Genomic DNA, 22,856 nt, shown 5'->3' on the forward strand with positions numbered 1-22,856 from the left:
TTATATTTAAACATATTTGTAAATAAAATAAAATAGAGGGTCTGAATAGAAAGATGATTTATAAAAAAAAAAGTAGCAATAACAATAAATGTGTAGCCTTACAGCTTACAGAGCATTTGTTTTTTTTTATATGGGGTCAGTGACTCCCATTTGAAAACTGGAAAAAGTCAGAAGAAGGAAATAGTTGAAAATCTATAATAAAAAGAAAAAATGAAAAGTTGCTTAGTGTTAGCCATCTGGTTGCTAGGGTCCATATTACCCTAGCAACCATACAGTGATTTGACTGAGAATAGGAGAGGTCCTCCATAGAGGAATGAGTAATGAAAAGTAGCAATAACAATACATTTGTAGCCTTACAGAGCATTGGTTTTTAGATGGGGTCAGTGACTCCCATTTGAAAGCTAGTAAGAGTCAGAAGGCATGAGTAGTGTAAAGAAAGAAGTATTTTACTTTATTTCAGAGCATTAACATTAACCATATTTTCCCACCATGATTTCTTACAAGAATTCTAACAATCTTTGTACATGATTTTGGCTTGATTATTATGGCCTATGCATTTTAAATAATATAAAAAAAATTAGATTTACACCTGAAACAGAGCAATTGCTGCCTAAAGGTCTAAATAGGAATTTATCATATACCGGTACATATCCTCACCATTCATTTCAGTGTGTGTGTGTGTGTGGGGGGGGGGGGGGTTGCAAGGCATCAAAGTTGCAGTAGCAGTTGATAGTATGAAGTGCCTAATACTGTAGCTTCAAAGAGCAGCCATCCTGATTTCAAGCAGCAGCTTGTGAGTTACCAGAGCAGATGGAAACAGAAGGATGAGGGAAAAGAAAGCTAAACAAAGGCAAGTCACACAAAATAAATGTGTCATTTCACCAAAGCTGTGCCTCAGATTATTGCACAGTGTGGCTTTTTAAAACCTAACCGTATCATGTCACATATGATAAATGATATAGGATGTGGGCAGCGGCAGCCAATCACAACGTTAGCACAAGAAAAAATATACTACAGTTCCCTGTCAGGTCCCCTAAGCTGCCCTCGAGCCAACAGAATGGTAATCGACTGGCATCCTACATCCTTGCAAAGTGCTGCTTCATAAGAGCTAAGGCAAGTAGATACAGGGAAGTCGAATGGCTGATCCTTTTTATTGAAGGAGGTAAGTATGTTTTGAGATGTATGATGTAATGGAAAATGATTGTTCTTCACATTATAAGGGTAATTTACTATTCCCCAGGGCACAAGTACAAGAACACTAAGAGGCACAAGAGCATGTTTATTCAAGCAGCACTTCTACCCAGGGAAGTGTTTACTCTGTACATCTCATGCTGAATAAAGAGTCTGGCACAAGGTGCACAGTGCCATGGAATGCAGACTGGCCTTATGCTGTAATGTGAATGAAATCTCATCAGTGAGAAAGCTAAAACTTGCCTAATAATGCCTCATTTTGTACAAGAGGGAGCTTTATCTTGCAAAACAAATAAGCCAGACTCTAGATGTTTACTTTAGTTACATGGTTCCCAGATAAAGGACCTTGATTTTTCCTAAGGTAGCAAACACTGTTAATCAATGATATGAGACAGTCTGCCCACAACACATACGCCATTAGGGGTTCAGCTGTTTTTCACTCTAATAGTCTGTTATTCTAATACTCCAAAGCACTCTGAAACTGCATTCTACAATATTTTATGGGACAGCATTGGATATAAACCTCATTTTCACGTTGTCACTTCAAAGCAGAAGGCACAGCCATTATAGAAGTTCCCCTTCAGTGGAAAAAACAGCTTTTAGTGGGATCTGGAGCACGGTATATATGGAACAGGTCTTGTTATTAATTTGCTTTGTGTTCTTTTCATACTCTTTAAACAGCGCCCTTATTTGAGTGAATCTATGTAATCAGGGCTGCCATCAGTAATCATGAGGTCCCAAACTACTAAATTAGCAGGGCCCCCAGTTATTAGCTCACTGGTCACATGGACCCCAGGTAAATGGGGCCCAAAATGAAACAAAAAAAATGACACGTGGCCATAGCTCTGCCCAGCTACTCCCAACTTATGCCAAATCCCTGCCCACCCAAGCGCCATTACATTATTTTCTGCTACTGTAACTAGTTGTTTTTTTATTTTTCAATTGTAGTTGCTAGTCTTCTGACAGCCTACAGCACTTGCCATTTTTTTTCACCTCTGAGTGAATTTTTAGTACAATGTAGAGAGTGATATTTTGAGACAATTTGCAATTGGTTTTTGAGTTTTGAATAGTGGTTTATTCAGCAGCACTAGCGGCAAGGGATCAGCGACACTTTTTAGATAGACCGCATCCAGGGCCGGATTTACCCTTCCTGCCCCCCTAGGCCCAGCTACTGTGCCGCCCCCTGTATTTTCTGGAAGTAAATCTTTCGCTGCTTGCACCTGCACTCTTGCCTGAACTAGCTCCCTTCCCAATCCCCTAGACTCTATTTCTAATTAGTCTGGCGCCGTGCGTGCCCGTGCGGCGCGTCAAGTGATTTCACGATGAAGCGCGCATGCGCAGTTACATGGTAACGTGGCGACGTCACAGAGCGCAGACCGGAAGAAGTGGAGATCTGCACAGACACCGCTTGTTATCTACTCTCTGTAGAGTAGAGGCAGGCGCACAGCAGGAGTCCACGCAAGCTGCTGCGCCGGTTCATTGTGGGGGGCGGGCGGTTGCTCTATTTGGAAATGTGACGGTCACGGACCGCTCCGCTTTACTATGTTATAGAGAAGATGTTAGGGGGCCTGCTTGCCGCCCCTAACATCTTGCCGCCCTAGGCCCGGGCCTAGGGGGCCTCTCCCAAAATCCGGGCCTGACCGCATCAGTGTGCTGAAAACCTACGTCATACTGAGTATGGGCAGACGAGGCTTCAAAATATACTGCGCATGTCCGCCTCTCTGCTAATTTGAGTTGCTTTCCTCCAATTTGTTCACGATCACGAACGCCTCTTGAAACTGCACACGCTGAAGCAAAATGGATCACACATCCAAATAAGTTCTAAGTAAGCACAGAGGTCAGGCTTCAGTTTGGACTCCACGGCTGTCTTTGCCAGATGTGCAGGAGAAGTGAACTCTTTCACTATTTCATAGGAGGTAGAAATGCTGCTCTGCTTGTTTCTGGGGAAGCACAGCTCATACTGATAACTTTTACAAATCCAATAAACCAAACGATCGCTGTGCCTGATCACCTCCCAACAAATAAATCAAGCACCAGTTTCTCTGCATAGAGGCAGCTTTTTTCACATCTGAGTTATAAAGCATTGGGCATCTGAGCTGGAGCCTGAACTTTACATTTACTGTGGAGGATTAGGAAGGTCCTTGGTGTATTAAGTGTAAAGTTATTATGCAAGGATTATGCTGTATCATTAAACAAGAAAATATGCTTTAAACAAACATTGTACTTATATGGGAAAAGTCAATGAAGATTGTCATTTATCCAGGTCATGATATACAGTATCCAGTAGAATTAAATCAAAGGCAACTGGACATTTAGGGGCAGATTTATCAAAGTTCGAAGTAAAAAAACTTCGAACTTCGAATTCAAAAAGACCAACCGAATGGTGGTCGAAGTTTTTTGAGGTTGAAATGGGTCTACTTCGAATTGTACGATTCAGTATTTTTTACTTCGACCTTCGTTCTCCCTAATTGCCTCCATACAGGTTCAAGAAGGTCTCCCATAGGCTAAAACAGCACTTCGGCAGCTTTTAGGTGGCGAATGGTCGAAGTCGAAGTTTTAAAGAGACAGTACTTCAAAAAAATTCGACCTTTGAAGTTGGACTATTCCCTAGTCAAAGTACCCAAAAATTACTTCGAAATTCAAAGTTTTTTACTTCGAAAATTCACTTCAACCTTTGATAAATCTGCCCCTTAAGAGTTTATCTTGAAAATGTTTTACATTTCAACCGAGCGGCTTCTTCAGTTCTTCTTGGAGTGGCGAAACATAACTCTATGTCCAGTTGCCTTTTGACTTAATTTTACTAGATAGTGTATATAGGAAAAATAACTATTCTGCTGCTGACAAATTTGATTATAGTTAGGGAAATCCTAGGGCTATGATGTCACCACACCACCATGTGACCCACACTGCCGAGGCAAAAGTTGCTTCTCCCTTTGCAATTTGTCCAATGATGCCTGGCTACAAATTTAGCAGATTTGTGGATGTTTTAACATGAGAAAAATTTATATCAAAAAATGATATAAGTCCCAAAGCTTTCTTCAAGTAAAAAATATTAATTTATTGAAGTACATTTTAAAAGAATTATAGCTGGTACATACTACCCCCCATATCCACACCTATGACTAAGCGCCGGAGGGTGCGAAACGCGTAAGGTGGGATATGGGGGGTAGTATGTACCAGCTATAATTCTTTTAAAATGTACTTCAATAAATTAATATTTTTTACTTGAAGAAAGCTTTGGGACTTATATCATTTTTTGATATAAATTTTTCTATAGTTGATGGCCCTTTTGAACTAGGGGCGAGTCCCGTGGGCTTGGTTTGATAATAATATGGACTCCCGACTTTGTATAGAATTGGATGTTTTAACATGGACATTAAGCTAATTAGATATCAGTATGAACCGAAACTTGATTTAACATGCTTGGGCGAACATTATTTATAGTATACAGAGTTGTGCTTAACCAAGGTGAACAACCCATTTAAAGGTGAGTCACCTCTTTAACACTTACACCAATTTTCTTTTGTAGTGGGATAATAAGCACTATTGAGCAGGGCCCTCTTTACCTCAGCATTTGTCATTCCATTTCCTACTATAATGAGCTTCATGCAAATTGTACATGTCCCATTTAACATATTCATGGGCAATATTGAGTCAGTGTTGACTGTAGTGAAAGAATGATCTGATTTTTTGTCCATAGAGTTTCTTGGGCCTTGTGCCCACACCCAGTCTAATTTCATATCATGTGTGATTTTATGGTAAAAATAAGGCAGCTAGACTTTGAAGCCACTCTAATGGGTCAGATATATTTAAAGGTAGGTAACTGATGTTCTGGGAAAAAAGGCAGTAGTTCTTTCTGGATGAGACTATGGTCCCTGAACGCTTTTCTTTTCAAATGAATCATATGTAGTAACATGAAATAACACATCAGACAGAGCCTTGAGATACGTTGGGTAATTGCATGCTGGGGCCTGATGCCTTGTGAACATTTGGTCATACTGAATCAGTTCATCAGGTATTTTTATGATGTTACAATGTATAACATTATGATAATGACCCATTAAGAGATGTCATTTTTAATGTTCTATTTTTTTTTCCTCAAAAACTTGCGTTAATACATATATCCCGTAGCATACAAATGTTATAACAGTTTTTTTCTTGTTCTGAACTATGGAGTACACACTACAGTACTACTACTACTGTCATACTGTATCAGGAAGCATAAAGAAGAGCTCTACATACAAGCAAAGGTTCATTATTATATATAACATAGATACAAATAAAATTGGTCTTATTTTTTAAATGACATTAAGGCAGATAAGACTTGTGAAGTTCTACATTCCAAACCAGTTTCCAGTACAGAATCAAGCAAGGTGTTCTAGACTTTACCTATAAACATAAAAATGTGTGTGGCGGTTTTATTTGGAATTTTAATTAGCCCCAGAATGGCAACATACAGACAGTTTTATTAAGCTTCGACAAAAATTCAAGGCCAAAGTTTAGTCCTGTTTTCATAAAATTGAATTCCCAGATGTCTCTTTCTCTCTGTGGTTTAGAATAACACCAATATTTTCATGTCTTCTGGACCTAACATAACATAAGGTACAGCACAGGTAAAGGTTGCTTCAGGAATTGAATTCCTTCATGGAAATGTGCAATCTTAGTGCCTATTTTATCTATGTGTTTTCATCCAGATTTATGTTGGGCAGGCTGTCAGAGAGGCCCCACACTCAGTCTTGAGTCAGCAGCTTTAATCAGTCAATGTATGGCCACCTTTATTCTGGGAGGAGACTTTAATTCGACCCTAAGGGGCAGATTTATCAATTTATCAAATTGGATTGGAATACTTTGACTTCGAATATCGAAGTCAACGTTTTTTTTACATCGAATTTGGCCATTTGCAGTTGAAATAAAATCGTTTGATCGAACGATTAAATCCTTTCATCCATCGATCAAACGATTTTTCTTCGACTTCAAAAAACTTAGAAAAATGCTCTAGAAGGTCCCCATAGGCTAACATAGCACTTCGGCAGGTTTCATTTGGCGAAGTATTGAAGTCAAAAGTTTTTTTAAAGAGACAATACTTCGATTATTGAATGTTCGAATATTCGAACGATTTTACTTCAAACCGAAAGAAATAAAGAATACAAAAAACAAAATAAATACATATTTTGCAAAATACAACAAAAAAAACAACAATGTTGTTACTTAAAGGAAAACTAAACCTCCCCTTAAAAGAACCCCCATCCACTATCTTACATTGGCCCCCTTCCCTGCCTCCTCCCCGCATAGGCCATTACTTGGAAAAAGTGTTGACATATCCATGCATAGTAGCGCAGCAGAGCTCATGGGCGACCATCTTTGTATATTTCCTATAAAGAACCTAATAATAAACTATTTTGAATGTGCGCAGTTGAGGCCAGTCTGGTATTCACTGTGTATGCTCCGGAAAGCTCCATAATTTGCTGAAGGAAAAGAGAATCCCATTGTCTCAGCTGTGCTACTGTGAATAGATATGTCAGAGTTACCGCCAGGGACACCAGTGCTTTTCTTTTTCAGGATGTACCAAAATGTTGCCACTCCTAAGGGCTCTTACAGACAAGCGTTTGAAGCTGCGCTCCCCTGTGTTCCGTTTTTATGTGTTCAGCCACAAGAGTAGACTCAGTTTTTTTCAATGGGGCTGTACTCACACAGGCGCACGTAGGTGCCGAACGCAGGTTGAGACGCAACATGCTGCATTTTTCCTGCTTTCGGCAATACAGCCCCATTGAAAAAAAGAGAATGCGTCTACTTCTGCGCTCCCCTGCGGCTGGACACATAAAAACGGAACGCAGGGGAGCCAGCTTCAAACGCTCGTCTGTAAGAGCCCTAATATTGTAGCAATTTCTCAGGTGAGTTTTTTCTGTTTTTGCAGCTTAAGGATGGCTTGTTTCACCTGCATGGAGAGCTCCTTTGCTGCATGTTGTCTGTTCACAGCGAAACCTTCCACATACAAGCACCCCCACCCCCCAAATCAACTCTTTTATCTGCTTCATTGATAATAACAAAACAAAGGAATTGCCCACACCTGCCCATGAAATAGCCTTTGAGTCAATTGTCCAATTACTTTTGAGCCCCTGAAATGAAATGATTGTGTTACAAAAAAAAGGCTTTAGTTCCTCACATTTTTATGCAATATTTTTTTCAACCCTTTGAATTAAAGCTGAAAGTCTGCAGTTCAACTGCATCCAAATTGTTTCATTTAAAACTCATTGTGGTAATGTACAGAACCAAAATTAGAAAAAAGTTGTCTCTGTCCAAATATATATGGGCCTAAATGTATATATTTGTATATATATTTATGCAAATATTTGTAGCAAATTGTTATTTATGAATAACACATAACCCCATGGCTTTAAATCTGGAACAACAAAAAACATGGCTGCTGATGTAGAGGTGGGACAGTAATGAATTGTGACTTATGACTTGGCCCAATCAACAGGTAAGGTGCAGCTAAAGTCTGTGGTAAGAATAAAATAAAGTTAAAAAAAAAAGATGAAATGGAAATAATTATTGGTTAATAGTAGCAATGAGCAAAACTTTTCACCAGACATAAATTCACAGTGAAATTCAGTGTTTCAAGTTTTTTTTCCTCATTATTTAATTTCATCATGAATTATCCCCCTCCCCCCAAAAAAACTCACATGAGGAAAAAACAGCCATTAAAAAATGCCTTATTGACTTGTGAATTTTGCTATACAAAATGCTGGTAAATGGAAATATTTGGATCAGTGTTGTTAGTACAGGCACGTATCACTTGAAAATGCAGGGTGGGTCATGGTTTTCATAAGTACAAGCCAACATTGTGGCATTTCCCATTCACATGTTATATTTTCTTCCCATCCCTAGAAGAACAAAATGCTGAAATCCTCTACAGGTAACCAGTTGGTCAGCATTTAGTTTTGGGGCACAACCAGCTGCCAGGGGTCCTAAGAAAGTTTCTATAAAGTAAGTACTAAGTAAACTATGGGAGTTGGCTGATATATAAGCAAGGAGACAATGAGTATGGGCAGTGTTAGATCGGGACACCAGGGGCCCACCAAAAATTCTTAGACCAGGGGCCCACTTTCAGTACTATTATTCTTCCTCTCCTCACTCAACCTCTATTCTCCTAGTCTATTTTCTTTACATACTATAATCTATTATTCCATCTATTTAGCCACTTTGTTCTCATAGAAATAGGGAATGACCATGAAATAGGCCAAGTGTTTAGCAGCATGAGGGGCCACTGACACCTGGGCCCACCGGGAGTTTTCCTGGTATCCCAGTGGGCCAGTGAGACACTGAGTATGGGTTGCCACCACAATTTTTAACTATTTCCACAAAATTACTAAAGAATGTTTTTAAAAGCAACTAAATGGATTTAAATTTATATTAAAAAATAAGTGCTGCTCATAAAGGTGTGAACTTCCAATGTAAAGCAATGAAAGCCTAGAGCACTACCATATACATACTGTACACTTGTTGTTGTACCAGTTTAAAACTTCTATTGCTGTTCAGTTACAATGTTAAGATTGTATTTTACAGAAGTGCTCACCTGGGGAAAAAGTAACTTCTACCTACAATTTTACAAGATTTTACTGTTTGCAGGATGAGGCACATTGCCCAATGCTAATAAAACGCTTTTACATTCAGTCACGTACTATGACTAACCTGCATTCCATCTTATAGCAAGGAGACAGTGACGGGTCAAGTCTGTCAGCTGCCCCAGGCAACCCATTACCCAGCTGGCCAGAGCGTGCAACCGAGGACTCAGTGTATAACCGCGCGCAATCGTGCGTAACTGACCGCAAACGAGGGCGCACGTGTGTGGTTGTGCGCAAAACACTTCAACTTCAGAGAGCGCACCCACTTTTCAATGTGGTCCCACTTGCCGGACTAGGGGTAGGCTGCATATAACTGCCTGGCGCCCCTCCAAGCTTTGCGCCCTAGGCACGTGCCTCTTGTTCCTACCCCTAGTTCAGGCCCTGCAAGGAGAACATGAATTTTTAGTATGTTAAATAGTATGTTTTTTGCAAAGATGTGCAATGCTTGAGCCTCTCTCTCTCTGTTATTTTGGCGGCAATTTTAGGGTATTCCTGTGCAGGGCAGTGTTTACCAGGTTTTTTTCTATTAGGTAGGGTTACTCTGTAGCAAGCAAAACGCTTATATCCTCTGCAATTTTTTATACTATATACAGTATTGAATGGAATTTACAGTGCATGAAACCTTCCTACCACCTAATTTCAATATTTTGCTGAATTTCACAATTCATAATTGAAAAACAGAACCATATATACGTTATATTTATCTGAAACACATGAAAATACACAAATTTGGTGTATATCCTAGTTTATTCAGTCCTTCAAAAGAAAAAAAGCTTTCAAAGTGCGGGATAATTAAATGGTTTATATATTTTAAAACTTTAGCAAAAGGAATTCCCTTCTAATTACTAAATGTCCTTGTTAAATGGCAGCTGAGCAGATAATTTGCTTCAAGAAATAATTGCTCTTCTCATTTCCTACTGGATACCTGCAATTAATTATAATTTAGCAAATAACAGAAGAATGGAAAGAATAGGGGCAGAGAGCTGGATAATTTGAAGTATATTCTCTTCTAATTCCTTTCCTTAAATCCACTGCAAAACAAGGCACAGGCTTCAGTAAATTCAGCATGTATGTGTCTGGGATTAAAAGTTGCATCATCTTTAAACTTAAAGGGGAACTACCGCTTCCAAACCAAAATTTGATAAAGAGGCCCACATAACACAGAAACCCCTAATGTACCCATGACAGTTACCGGTTTCTTCAAAAAGTATAAATAAATGCCATTGAAATCCAGCTGTTTAACAGTTATTTTCTTTCTGCGTCATTTGAAATCTTGGCAGGGAAGGAGGGACTAAACACTGATGTTACAAATTGTAACAACTTCTCCACAGCTTACAGACAGCATGCAGTAACTAGATAACCCACAATGCAATGCACTGTGATGTTACGTTCCTTATTGAAATCATGTGTGCAGGGAATTTTGGAGTATGGAGGATGCAGGCTGAGGACAGCAGGCTGTTGATACAAAGTAACAGTAGTCAGCCAGCTCAGCAAAGTAGAGAGATCATCAGGAGAGCAGGGGGCTAGGCTTAGGGAAACTGCCAGAAACCATTAAAAATCATAAAAAGTCTGCATATTTTTAAAAAATTATGTATATTGCAAAGTTGCTTGAAATTATGTTTACTTTTCAAAAAGCTTAAGTTGTTTGTGCGGAGTTCCCCTTTAATTCTAAACAATCTAAATTAGCAAGTCTCATTAGTACATTAGAGAGGTTTCAAATCTAATTTCTGCATACAATCACTTTGCTTTGGGAATGCTTTTGGAGTTGCCGCACTATTCCACTTTGGTATATGGACCAGCTAGCTGATTGTAAATTAAAAGTAAAAACTACCAAGTATTTAGGGCCACTGATAATACAAGCATGCATCACATGTCACCTCAATATAGTTACGTTTTTGGATGTAGTAAAGGCATGCAACCAAACTAAGATATAATTAATGTCATAAAAATCATATTCTTATAAAAAGAATCAGAAAGGACAGATCGGCAATAGCTGAATTAAAACATCAGAACCTTGATTTAACGTGGATGTGTAATGCAACTGAACCATTGCAAACCACTAAAACAAGTTTCTTGTAGTCACATTACATAGTCCTGTCCATGCTGCGTTTGTTTTGGGCTTGGTGAGCATCTGGTGATCTTCTATCTTCAGTTGGAGTCTTAGGACTTAGGTTCTTTCATGTGTTCGACTACAGGGGAAAACACCAGTGTATAAGAGCCCTTCTTAAGTGCACTTGTTCTCTATTTTTGGGTTCTCTGCTCACTGGTACGCTCTTCAACAAACATATGGACTGACACAGAGGAATAATGTAGGGAAGCAAAAAAAGAATAGAATGTTATTTTATTTATAATTTACATAATTGAGGGCCTGACACCCAAACTGCTTGTGTACAGAGACAGAAATGTACCTTAAAGTTTGACAGCATTGTTGTTTCAGGAGGAAGAGCCAGCCATGCAGTGGTGGCAGTTTGACCCACAGATTCACAACTTCTGGTCTTCTGTAGTGAAACATATGACCGATAAATTAGCCTTCCAAGGCCCAGGCCCCTGCACCCCAGAAGTTTGTCTGCTACGTCTAGTTGATGACATACTGCCTCTGAATAAAACCAATAAAACCAGATCGCTGATCCGAGTACTACTCTTCTACGCAAAGAAGCTTCTAATGACCAAATGGATGGCCCCCCAGCCCCCTAATTAACAAAACACTTCTACTTATCAAACTCAATTACGAAGGACAAGGCTGCACGCAGAAGTTCGAAAAGATCTGGACTCCCTGGTTGGAGGTGAACCCAGAAGTACAAATTGGTTAATTAATCATAAAGAAACACCCACTTCAGTATTGACGCAAGTAGGCCCTCCAATACAATAGGCCACAACAGTTCCGAATTGTTTCATGATCTCCCAAAAATATGGCCACTCCACGGAGTTGAAAGGATTTTGTTGCATCGAGGGATACAAGGACTCTGGATCCTGGGTTTGGATGCTTCCCATAATAGTGGAGCAGAGGCTTGGTTTGTTTCCCAGTACTTTTGATATTCCATTTGTGCTTGTTCTCTGACCAGAGGTACTGTAAGCCATAGAGGGGATAGCCTCCAGGAGGAGTGCTTATAACCGGTATCTGGAAAGACTTTAATCATTAAAGGGGAATGGTCCGAAAAGGCCCTGGGTAAGTATGTGGCTTCATCTACAATCTGGCAGAAGTCTGCAGAAGCTAGGGTCAGGTCTATCCTGGATAGAGTGCCATGAGTATTGTTTGTCTTGCGGATGTTTCCATCTCCACACTTCTATGAGGGCTAGGGCTTCTGCCCATTTGGAAAAGTGTTGGTTATGGGTGCCCCCTGGTGTAGCCTATCCATTATTGGGTCCAGGGTGGCATTGAAGTCTCCTAGGATGCATAACGGTTCTGGTGGGAAGGAAGCTAGGATTGTGGTAATATGGTCCAGGAGCGTTACTGAGAAGGGTGGCGGGAGATGTTCACCAGGGTAAATAATTGATTATTCAGTTTGCATTGGAGGATTATGTATCTTCCATAGTAATCTGTCCGGATCTGTATCAGTTCAAAGGAAGTATTTTTCCTGACCACAATAGAAACCCCTCTAGAGTGAGTGGAGAAAGAAGCGTGGTAGGCATAAGCCACCCATGGTTTCTTGAGAGATAGTAGTTTTTGCCCCGTTAGATGGGTTTCTTGGAGTAGTAGTAGCAGTATTGATGGACAGTATTTTTTGAGATAGTTAAATAGAAGGGTCCTTATAAATTTTGAGTTTAATCCCCTGACATTCCAGGAAATGATCGAAAGGTTCTGCATTTTGGGGATATTGGAGCTGTTTGGGAGAATAAGCCTTGTTCTGAGGATCCACCCACTGAGCATCAATATATTTCATCTTGAAAGACATGCAAGATGGTATTAAATCAAATGGTAAATAAGCATACAAGGACATGAAGGTTCAAAGATATGTAGATAGAGTGTTGAAGAGAAGAGAGATACGATGAAGTGATGAAAATAATAGTGTGAATGACAGATATAATCCCACACAACCCAATGTCCCACCCTTGCCCACCCACCAGTTGGGGTGGGCCTTAGCCCCAAAGTTGGTAACTTTAACTGAGGAGAAGTATTGGTTGGCTCCCGGAGGCAAGGGATCAAGGGTTGGAACTCGATGGGCTCGCTCGATGACCAGCAGTGGGGAGAAAATTTCTGTGCCCAGGGTAAGTTTCAACCACTCTTCGGTGAACCTCTCAGTATTTACCCTTCAGTGTTTTTTGCGGCGGAGACTATTTTCTAGGTCCTCCGCTTTTGTGGACACCTCCGTAAGCTGCTTGGCCAGGCGTGCTAGATCTGCCGGAATGGGCCTGGTGGTGTCTTCTGGTGAGTGGAGACTCGCTGCTCTACCTCTGTGGTCCGCTCCCTCAAGTTCTGCATATCATGCCTGAGATGGGAGATGTCGACCTTGATGGTCTCCAATTGGGTCGACATGCTAGAGTGGGCCTTATTTAATCGCCGCCAGGTGGTCAGTGTTTGATGGCTCTGGGGGGTATCGGCTCTGTACCTTCCGCCATTATGGGTTGCGTGACTGCGGCCTGGTCCGTGTTAGTTTCAGCCTCAGGTGGCAGAGGCGCTGGGGAAAGGTATTTTTCCATGCGAGTTGTGGCACTCTTTGTCCCATATTTGCCCATCTTTTAGCCGAGGTGCTTAGTAGTCTTCCCGGCAAAATTTAGAGGTGGAATGGCAGGATATATAGCAGGATTAAATACTATCGACGGAGCTCAGCAAGAACGTGTTCTCAGTTCGCCATCTTAACTCCGCTGAGTTTTTCTTCTTTTAAAATTTGAGGTTTAATAAATAGACCCCTTAACGTTACGGTGCTAATGTTATTGAGTTTACAGAGCCATTTTTAAAAAGCCGGCTTGAGGACCACCAGGTCAGATACTATAAAAGAACGTGAGTGCATGCTTCGATGCAGATGCTGTTCTGCTGCACTCTTATTGCAGCAAGCAGGGAAATGTATCTTTCTGACAAGCAAAGCAATTTTTGTAAATAAAAAAAAATACATATATATTTTTTTTTTTAATTTAATAATCTTGAAAGGGTATAAGTCAATATTCTTCAAAATAAATTTATTTTTTAAATATATATCAACACATATGAAAAGGATAGGATAGGTAAAATAAAAGACAAACACTTTTAAATGGACAATCACTGCCCCCCTGCAGACACATTTCAGGAAAAAAAAAGTAAGATTTAAAAAGTTTAAAGAAAAAGAACAATCAAAGATTTGAAGTTTGATTCCAGAATCAGGGAAATAAAGCAAAATTCATGTAAAACGTAAACCTGATTTGATTGTTGTACCTGCACATGTTTAATAGAGGTTATTCCAGAAAGATGGATACAAACAAGTAGGAAATGGTTACCAGAGTTTGTGTCAGGACAGGCTTCATTAATGAAGTGCTAGTTAATCGCATATCTGGAATATACCATGCTCCATATTTCTCTAAGGGATTGGCAGTTCTATTTCAAGGTAATGTTTTTATTCCTGCTTTACATCTCTTTTTATTCCTGCTTTACATCTCTGTCATACTTCTTCTGATAGCTTCTTTCAAATTGGCATCTGTGTTATAAAAAATAAATACATACATGTAAGAACAAACCATTTCATCAAGCAGCTGTCAAAATCTGTGAGTTCAAAGGAGAAGGCAACATTTTTTCAGGCTCCCATTTGCTACTTACAAGATTACTGTATCACAAGTATTTCCAAGACTATCTATAACAGCAAGGTTTAAAGGAAAACTATACCCCCCAAACAATGTAGGTCTCTATTAAAAGATACTGAGTAAAACAGCTCATGTGTAAAACCCTGCTTCATGTAAATGAACCATTATCATAATAATATACTTTTTTAGTAGTATGTGCCATTGGGTAATCATAAATAGAAAATTGCCATTTTAAAAAAATAAGGGCCGTCCCCTGAGATCGTAAGATTCACTGTGCACACATACAAACCACATGTAAGGTCACATGAGCCAATTAACAGACAGAGTTCTGCCTTTTGCTTCCTCACTTCTTCCTGTTACAGTTAGTGTTGTAGTATTTCTGGTCAGGTGATCTCTGAGACAGCACAGATAGAGTCACGAAATGGTGGTTCAAGGCAAGAGATGTAAAAGGGCAATATTTATGTAAATATATATTCCAGTTTGGTAAGATTCTTTGATATGTCATTCCATACAGGGCCTGCCATACTGTTGATAAATCACTGTCTTATACTATAGCTTTAAAGTCTTGCAAGAACAATGCCTAAAGATTTCATTATTTCTGTATAGTTTTCAATTAGAGTCATTTGATAAAATATATCAAAGCGCCATACTAGTCAGATAAAACTCTGGTTGACCATCAGGTATTATTGCCCAAATGTATTGTTAGGGTGAGATTAGTCGCCCAGAGACAAATCGCCTCTTCTTCGGACGACTTATCTCCCTGAAATGCCTTCCCTCCAGCTAAAATGGAAATTGCTGGTGGGATGGCACTCTTTGTTTTCCGAAGTCGCTCAAAGTTGCCTCACAAGGAAATTTTGGGCGACTTCTGAAAGCCTGAAGTGATCCGAGTGCCATCCCGCCAGCGATTCACATTCTAGCTGGTGGGAATTTGTTCAGTGTCCCTTAGTCGTCCAAAGAAGAGGAGATTTGTTGCTGGACGACTAATCTCCCCAAGTAGCAATACTGGATTTGGCTCTCCAATACACATATGAAAATGATGGTCAGGAAATTAGTATATATAAATGAACAAACCTTCATCCAGTTCTGTTAGAGCATCTTCTGTTTTATCATTTGCATCTGTAGAAGTGGCAGAACGCAAAATGTAAATTATAATATGCATATAGTGGTGTAGAACATCATTCTTCATTTTATTACTAGCAGTTATTTACACTGAAAACTGGTAAAGACTTTAAAAAATGTGTCAGATCTATTAACCCTTCCTCGTTTAATTCTGTGATGAAGGGGAATTTGATTAACTTATGGGGCCATATACAGGCACTGTATCTATGCTATGATTCTGTAACTGTAGTTATTCAGCTTATCAGTGTAAAACTATCCTAACATTCAGTAACTTTATGATCTCCCTTTGTTCATGCAATGAGTTTGGTCCTGCCCCAGTTTGGTGTTGCCTGCTTCTATAAATTATTCACCGATATACAAAATTCTCACTATCATATCCATTAGAGATGCACCGAATCCCCTATTTTGGATTCGGCCAAACCCCCGAATCCGTCGCAAAAGATTCAGCCGAATACAGAACCAAATCCGAACCCTTATTTGCATATGCTAATTAGGTGTGGGAAGGGGAAACCATTTTTTACTTCCTTGTTTTGTGACAAAAAGTCATGCGATTTCCCTCCCGTCCTTAATTTGAATATGCAAATTAGGATTCGGTTCGGCTGGGCAAAAGGATATGGGCGAATCAGAATCCTGCTAAAAAAGGCCGAATCCGGAACCGAATCCTGGATTCGGTGCATCCCTAATATCCATATAAACAGATCCACAAATTAATTGTGCTGTAAATTAGAGAAGGATTAAAATCCAAAAATAAAATCCAAGTTAAAATAACATCGTACTGTCTAATTTGAAAGGAAAGTACTATCAATATTTTTCCTGAAAGAGAAGAATCTATACTTAAAGAAAATTCTTAGGAAAGTGTCAGTCTTAACTTCATACACAAATTTCTCATACTGAGAAATAATCTTGTAATAGGATAAACCAGAAGTGTCTCATGATTATAATAAGTACTAAAGAGCAGTGCAGCTGTGTGTGTGGGAAAGAATATATCGACAACATTCCTCTCTTTTTCCCTTCTGTATGGCAAAATTGAGAAATTGAGAGTAGCCTGCTAGTTTGTGAAGTTTAATATAAAACTGCGAGAGGGGAGTTGTGATTGTTTTTGAAGATACTCAAGAAAAGTAATTTTTCCTGTATGAGTATTGCAACCCCTTTGGATTTTCATATTTTCATAATAAAATGCAATAGGGGCCTATGTTTTAGAGTGACTCATCTTTTCCATTGGTCTTCCATTTTTTATTTGATAGTTTTGAATTTGCTTACTGTTCTGTTGAGGCCCCCTTATATTTATTTTTCAGTCTGAGTCATTCTTTGCTGCCTCATTAGTTAGAGTAAGTGGAAGCTTAGAAACCAGATAGCCTTTGAAATACCAAACCGGGCAGCTACTGAACAAAAATCGAAATAGTTCAAACATTTCCAAAAATAATATAGAAAGACCAATCGCAAAGTGGCACTGTCTACATCATAGGTGGAATGAATTCCTTTTGTTTATGCAGACTTAATATTTTCTATTTATGCTACATGTGAACACAGGCAAACAGCAGAGTATAGCACACAGGACAAATTATGTGTATTTTAAAAAACAAAACTCACACATGAAGTTCAATCAGAAGTTTCTAATATTTTTTTTTTACATTTTGTCCTTCAAATTCTCGTTACCTTATTAATTATGAATTGTTTCTGATAGAGATGGGGCACTGAACAAAGTGCAGACTTTGATATTTATCTAATCTTTCTACCACCATCATTGGTTTTGTGTTATCTTAGTCCAAACTCTCTCACAAGCAGTGTACCTTGCATTGTATCAGATATGCTGTTTAGAAGTGCACACATCATATCTCCCTCCAAGTGGTGAGGATTCAGAATGTGAGCGGGCCGCTGAGTTTTCTTAAACTGGCTCTCCAATTCCAGAAAGCCTTTATCACCAGAGAGTATGGTAAATGGAATTTGCTTTGGAAGCTGTTCATCTAAACGTCCTGCCTGAAATGAAAATCACAGACTTCAGTGAAAAAAATGTTCAAATTATTCTTACAGATATCAGAGTGGCTAGGTCCCATAATTAGGAAATCATCCAAATAATGTGCTATAGCTCCGTTCCTTGTCCTTCTATCCAATTCCCAATGCAAATATGTGCTAAACATCTCAAAATAAGAGCAAGAAATGGCACAACCCATTGGCAAGCAAAGATCAACGTAAAATTCTCCTTGAAAACAACAACCGGTTAATTTAAAGCTGTCTGGATGCAAAGGTAACAACCTGAATGCGGGATTCAATATCCACTTTTGCCAACAATGCCCCTCCCCCTAACTTCTTCACTTCCTCCAATGCCTCATCAAATGATTGATATTGTACCCTACACTGCTCCTTATCCAAGGCATCATTAACCGATCCCCCTTCTGGGTATGACAAATGTTGTATCATTCTGAACTTCCCCGTCTCCTTTTTTGGTACTATTCCCAATGGTGATACCACCAAATCTGCAATAGGCTTCTCACTAAATGGGCCTGCCATCCTACCCAAGCCTACTTCCTTCTCTATCTTTTGTTTCAGTGCCTCTGGATGATTACTAGCTGATTTCAAATTTTTTACTTTCCCGTTTGGCGGGGGGGGTTAACACTGGTATCCTAAAACCTTCTATAAAACCTTTTTCCAAAAATTCTGCTGTCTTCCTGTCTGGATAATTTGCCAAAGCCTCACTTAGCCTTTCCGTCTGAATTGGCGTTTCCGCTCTTCTGTGTAGCTGCTCGAAAGGGCTGCCTAAATCCCTGATTATCCCCCTTCTTCAAACAATCACCTACAACATGCGAAGCTCCACATGATAAACATGCATGCTTAAATTTGCACGCGAATCCCCTACTACATCTCCTCTCATTGTACGCAAAACATACATTCCTCTGTTTAAATGCAGATCCCACTTTGACACTGCCAACTGCGTTACCTTCCTTGGACACCCATCTAGTCCACAAATCAATATCCTTCTGCCCAAAAGACAACATCTTACAACTGACCATTTTCTTCCTAAAAGCTCTGTCATAATCAAACCAGGATGACCCCTTGTAAAACAAACATGTATCCACTATAGTATCCATATATTTTATCACATTCAAACACTGCTCTGGTTGCTTCTTTAAATACACACTAGCAAAAACGAAAAACCCCTTCAACCAATCAAAAATAGACTTCTTTCTGCCCTTTTCAACTGTTTTTTCACCTTCTTCTTTGGACTGCACCGCCTCCCTAGTTATCTCATATATATCCACAAATTTCCCTGCTTCTATATTTCTCGCTACCTTTCTTGGCAAATGAGCAGATGTGTCCGTTAAAGCACAAGCATATGTGTCTGCTGCCCCCATAACCGAACCTACTGCTCCGCTTCCTTGTACTATCTTCCCCCCTCTTTCTCCCCCATACTCTTTCTAAAATACCGCTTTATGACTGCTAAAAATTTCTCACTCTCTGTCCCATTCTCTGAGTCCTCTGAATCTGTTTCAGAATCAAAAACATTTTGCTCATTCAACTCACCAACAGATGCATCTCTGACCCCTCCTGCCGCTCTTACTTCCTGCGAAACCGTCACCTCCTTCTGTGCCTTTTGCCCTGCTCCACTTCCATGTCTCGAGAAGGTCCTGCTTCTTCCATCCTCATTTCTTTTTCCTTCCTCCACTGCCGCCAGCTCTCCTCCTCTTCTCTATTTCTGAAATAGAAAGTCGGCATCCCATTACCATTGTGCCTATAATCCTCCCACTGACTAGACCTCCCTCCCCTTACCCATTGCCTGCTTATGGGAAAAAATTGCATCTCATTCACATATGCCTGTTCATCTTGCCCACCATAAAAATCATAATCCCCTTCCCAACCCCCAAAACCATAACCATCCCTGGCTGAGACCAGTTCGCGGAACATTGGGCCTGGCCCCCTCCCGAACCCCCCATTGCCCCCAGGTCTGCTCCCCCTGAGCCTGAAGCTCCCCCCACCTCTTGCTGCTGGACCCACCCTACTGTGGGCCATGCTTCTGCTGGTGGTTGCTGCCTCCATCCCCCATTCCCCCTCGTCCATAATGTACCCTCCCCAGCTGCATCCCTCCCCCGCTTCCACCCACTCGCAATCCCCTTCCTCAACTGCCACTCCCTCCCTTTGTGGGCCGGGGTTACCAATCTCCGTCTCCCTTATGTTGGGGCCTGAACTACCCTTTAAACCCTTAAGCCTGCTGGGTGCCTTGTGCCTGCTATGGGCCGTGGACTTGCTGGGGGCCGTGGTCCTGCTGGAGCACACAATCCTGCTGGGAGCCTTTTGCCTGCTGGTGGCCGAGGTCCTACTAGTGGCCGTGGGCCTGCTGAGGGCCGAGGGCCTGTTGGGAGACATGGGCCTAATGGGGATTTTTGGCCTATTATGAAGGTTGGGCCCGCTGGATGACTTGGGCCCCCTGAGCGGTTTGGCCCCGCTGGGTGGTTTGAGACCGCTGGGTGGTTTGGGCCCGCCTGAGGGTTTGGCCCTGCCTAGGAGTTTGGGCCTACCTAGTGGATTGGGCCTACCTGGTAGTTTGGGCCTACCTAGTGGTTTGTGCCTGCCGGGGGGGCTTGTGCTGGGCTTAACGGGTCCTTCCCCCTCTCCGGTTCCCGCTGCTCCGCCCCCCACGTTCCCCGTTCCATCCCCCCCCCCCCGTTCCCGGGTCCGCTCCCCTCCCGTTCCCCCCCCTCCGAACCCTCTTCAACACTCACCAGACCTTCGCACGAACTCTCACCGGGAACTCCTGCCTCTTCGCTGACTTGCCGCCGAATGCTAGCCGGATCTTCCTCACCGTCGCTTCCGTCGTCGAAGTCCCGCTCCCAATCTCGCGACGCCTCGGACAAACCACTCACTTTCGGATCTTCCCCGCTGGCGATCAGCCGTCTCTTCTTCAGCTGCTGAATGGAACCTCTTACCCTGCTCTCCTCTCCTAGCGAAGGCTCCCCTGCTGCTCCTGGATCTTCCCTGAACCTGTGGGGCCTGAGAATCTTCCTCTTCGCTCCTGCCGAACGTACTCCATAATTCAGCTCCATCGTGCACCTAGTAAGACAAAAAACAAAAGTTAATGCCCGCTCTCCTGCTCTGCTTCTCCTTTTAACCCCTAAACCACCCCCACGGCACTCCCCTCAACTCCCTCCTCCCGCCCCCCTTTTTCCCGCCGAAATTTACTAGCCCATTGTTCTACCCAAAGGGGGGTGGGTGGGGTAGGAGTGAGTGCCTCTCAACACGTACAAACCAGGGGGAGGGGGCCCAGCCTAACTTCATTCGGCCCCACTAAGGGCCTCTTTCCCACTAAACTGGCTCTCCAATTCCAGAAAGCCTTTATCACCAGAGAGTATGGTAAATGGAATTTGCTTTGGAAGCTGTTCATCTAAACGTCCTGCCTGAAATGAAAATCACAGACTTCAGTGAAAAAAATGTTGGATAATATTTATCTAAATACACAATGCTTTTAACAGTCCGAACTGAATAGTTTTTAGCAAACTTTTACATCTCATTATAAAGTTTTGTAGGTTTATAAATATCTTACACAGCTGTTAACATTTTCTTCCAAGACGATTGCTCTTTCCCATGACAGAAAATTATTAGCAGTATCTAATGTGATGTTAACCAAAAGTACAGGGGAAAAAAAAGGAAACAAAGAAGGAAAACACAGCTCACGCTTACATGCATGCAAATAGCAAAATCAGCTGCATCCTTTCGATCACTACAGTGGGGATGAAGGAAGAACGAACCAGTGTTGGATAGGTAATTGAAGATTTTGCACTTCACTGGGCGCTTCCAGTTGCTCTTCCCTCCTACAAAACAGACATTATAAAATTACACAAAATAATGAATATATATCTATATATATATATATATATATATATATATATATATATATATATATATATATATATATATATATATATATATATATATATAATACACAAAAGCCATGAATATCCTGTAAATTATATCCTTATAAACGGTGAGTACTGATGTCATCAGTTATAAACGGTGAGTTCTGATGTCATTTCAGTCACATGACTCATTGAAATTTGTGTATTATAATAAATAAAGTACCCCCAGTTGTAAAATATGAGGATATTAGAAGTTACCTCGGAGTTCCATGACCTGTATAAAAACACTCGGCCTTCGGCCTCGTGTTTTTATATGGTCATGAAACTCCTCGGTAACTTATAATATCCCTATATTTTACAAGAGGGGGTACTTTATTCACTATATATACACATACATACAGTATATATAAAAAATCAAAGTTTGGAATAAAGCATTCCAGGGCCAGCACTTTTTATTTTACACACATCACAGTGCTCCTCGGATTGTATGTATGTATGTATGTATGTATGTATGTATGTATGTATGTATGTATGTATGTATATATACACACACACACCTGTGTTTAAATACAATATATGGCGGAAGTGTGTAAAAATAAAGTGTGTGTTAGAGTGTGTGTGTGTAAGAGTGTGTGTGTGTGTGTGTAAGAGTGAGTGTGTGTGTGTGTAAGAGTGTGTGTGTGTGTAAGAGTGTGTGTGTGTGTGTGTGTAAGAGTGTGTGTGTGTGTGTAAGAGTGAGTGTGTGTGTAAGAGTGTGTGTGTGTGTAAGAGTGGGTGTGTGTAAGAGTGGGTGTGTGAGTGTGTAAGAGTGGGTGTGTGAGTGTGTAAGAGTGTGTGTTTGTGAGTGTGTGTGTGTGTGTGTGTGTGTGTGTGTGTAAGAGTGGGTGTGTGTAAGAGTGGGTGTGTGTGTAAGAGTGTGTGTGTGTGTAAGAGTGTGTGTGTGTGTAAGAGTGGGTGTGTGTAAGAGTGGGTGTGTGAGTGTGTAAGAGTGTGTGTTTGTGAGTGTAAGTGTGTGTGTGTGTGTGTGTGTGTGTGTGTGTGTGTGTGTGTGTGTGTGTAAGAGTGGGTGTGTGTAAGAGTGGGTGTGTGAGCATGTGTGTGGTCCTGAAACATTTCAGCATTGCTTTACAGAGAATACATCATTCACACAAGTCTCTGCCCCAGTGCAGCTTACAATCTAAGATCCCTTAGTGTGGGAGAAAGCAATGTACCCAAAGAAGACTAACATACAAACTCATTGCACATAATGCCCTGGCTGAAACTGAACTTAACCCCAGTGCTGCAATGAAGCAGTGCTAACCACTGCACCTCCTTGCTGTGCACCATTTATATTATTTTATAAGTTATTTACAGCAACAAAGCAGTC

At 40.8% G+C, this 22,856-nt stretch overlaps 2 protein-coding genes across 3 annotated transcripts in view; both read right to left on the minus strand.

Moving 5' to 3' along the window:
• Positions 1–13,916: 13,916 nt before the first annotated feature.
• On the minus strand, positions 13,917–20,721 carry LOC108716920 (E3 SUMO-protein ligase ZNF451). The gene is made up of 5 exons (XM_018263501.2): positions 20,360–20,721; positions 19,164–19,335; positions 17,435–17,621; positions 15,597–15,641; positions 13,917–14,422 (listed from the first exon to the last, which is right to left on the minus strand). The coding sequence occupies exons 2-5, from the start codon at positions 19,173–19,175 to the stop codon at positions 14,376–14,378; spliced, it is 291 nt and encodes a 96-aa protein (XP_018118990.1). The 5' UTR covers positions 19,176–19,335; positions 20,360–20,721; the 3' UTR covers positions 13,917–14,375.
• Positions 20,722–20,940: 219 nt separating this feature from the next.
• Positions 20,941–22,856, minus strand: part of LOC121393757 (BAG family molecular chaperone regulator 2-like) — a 96,634-nt gene continuing 94,718 nt past the window's right edge. For both annotated transcript variants that reach the window (XR_005961317.1, XM_041563160.1), the window contains one exon: positions 20,941–21,445. Coding sequence is in view for 1 of the 2 variants with exons in the window: in XM_041563160.1 (XP_041419094.1) it covers positions 21,243–21,445 (203 nt within the window). In the remaining variant the exon portion in view is untranslated. The remainder of the gene's footprint in view (positions 21,446–22,856) is intronic.

This window comes from Xenopus laevis, chromosome 5L (genome assembly GCF_017654675.1).
Source record: "Xenopus laevis strain J_2021 chromosome 5L, Xenopus_laevis_v10.1, whole genome shotgun sequence".
NCBI lineage: Eukaryota > Metazoa > Chordata > Amphibia > Anura > Pipidae > Xenopus > Xenopus laevis.

Coding starts and splice junctions, on each gene's coding strand:
- LOC108716920 (XM_018263501.2), bottom strand. Junction 15,642..17,434: donor CATATCTGATACAATGCAAG/GTACACTGCTTG, acceptor CCACTTCTACAG/ATGCAAATGATAAAACAGAA. Junction 14,423..15,596: donor TCTAACAGAACTGGATGAAG/GTTTGTTCATTT, acceptor TTTATAACACAG/ATGCCAATTTGAAAGAAGCT.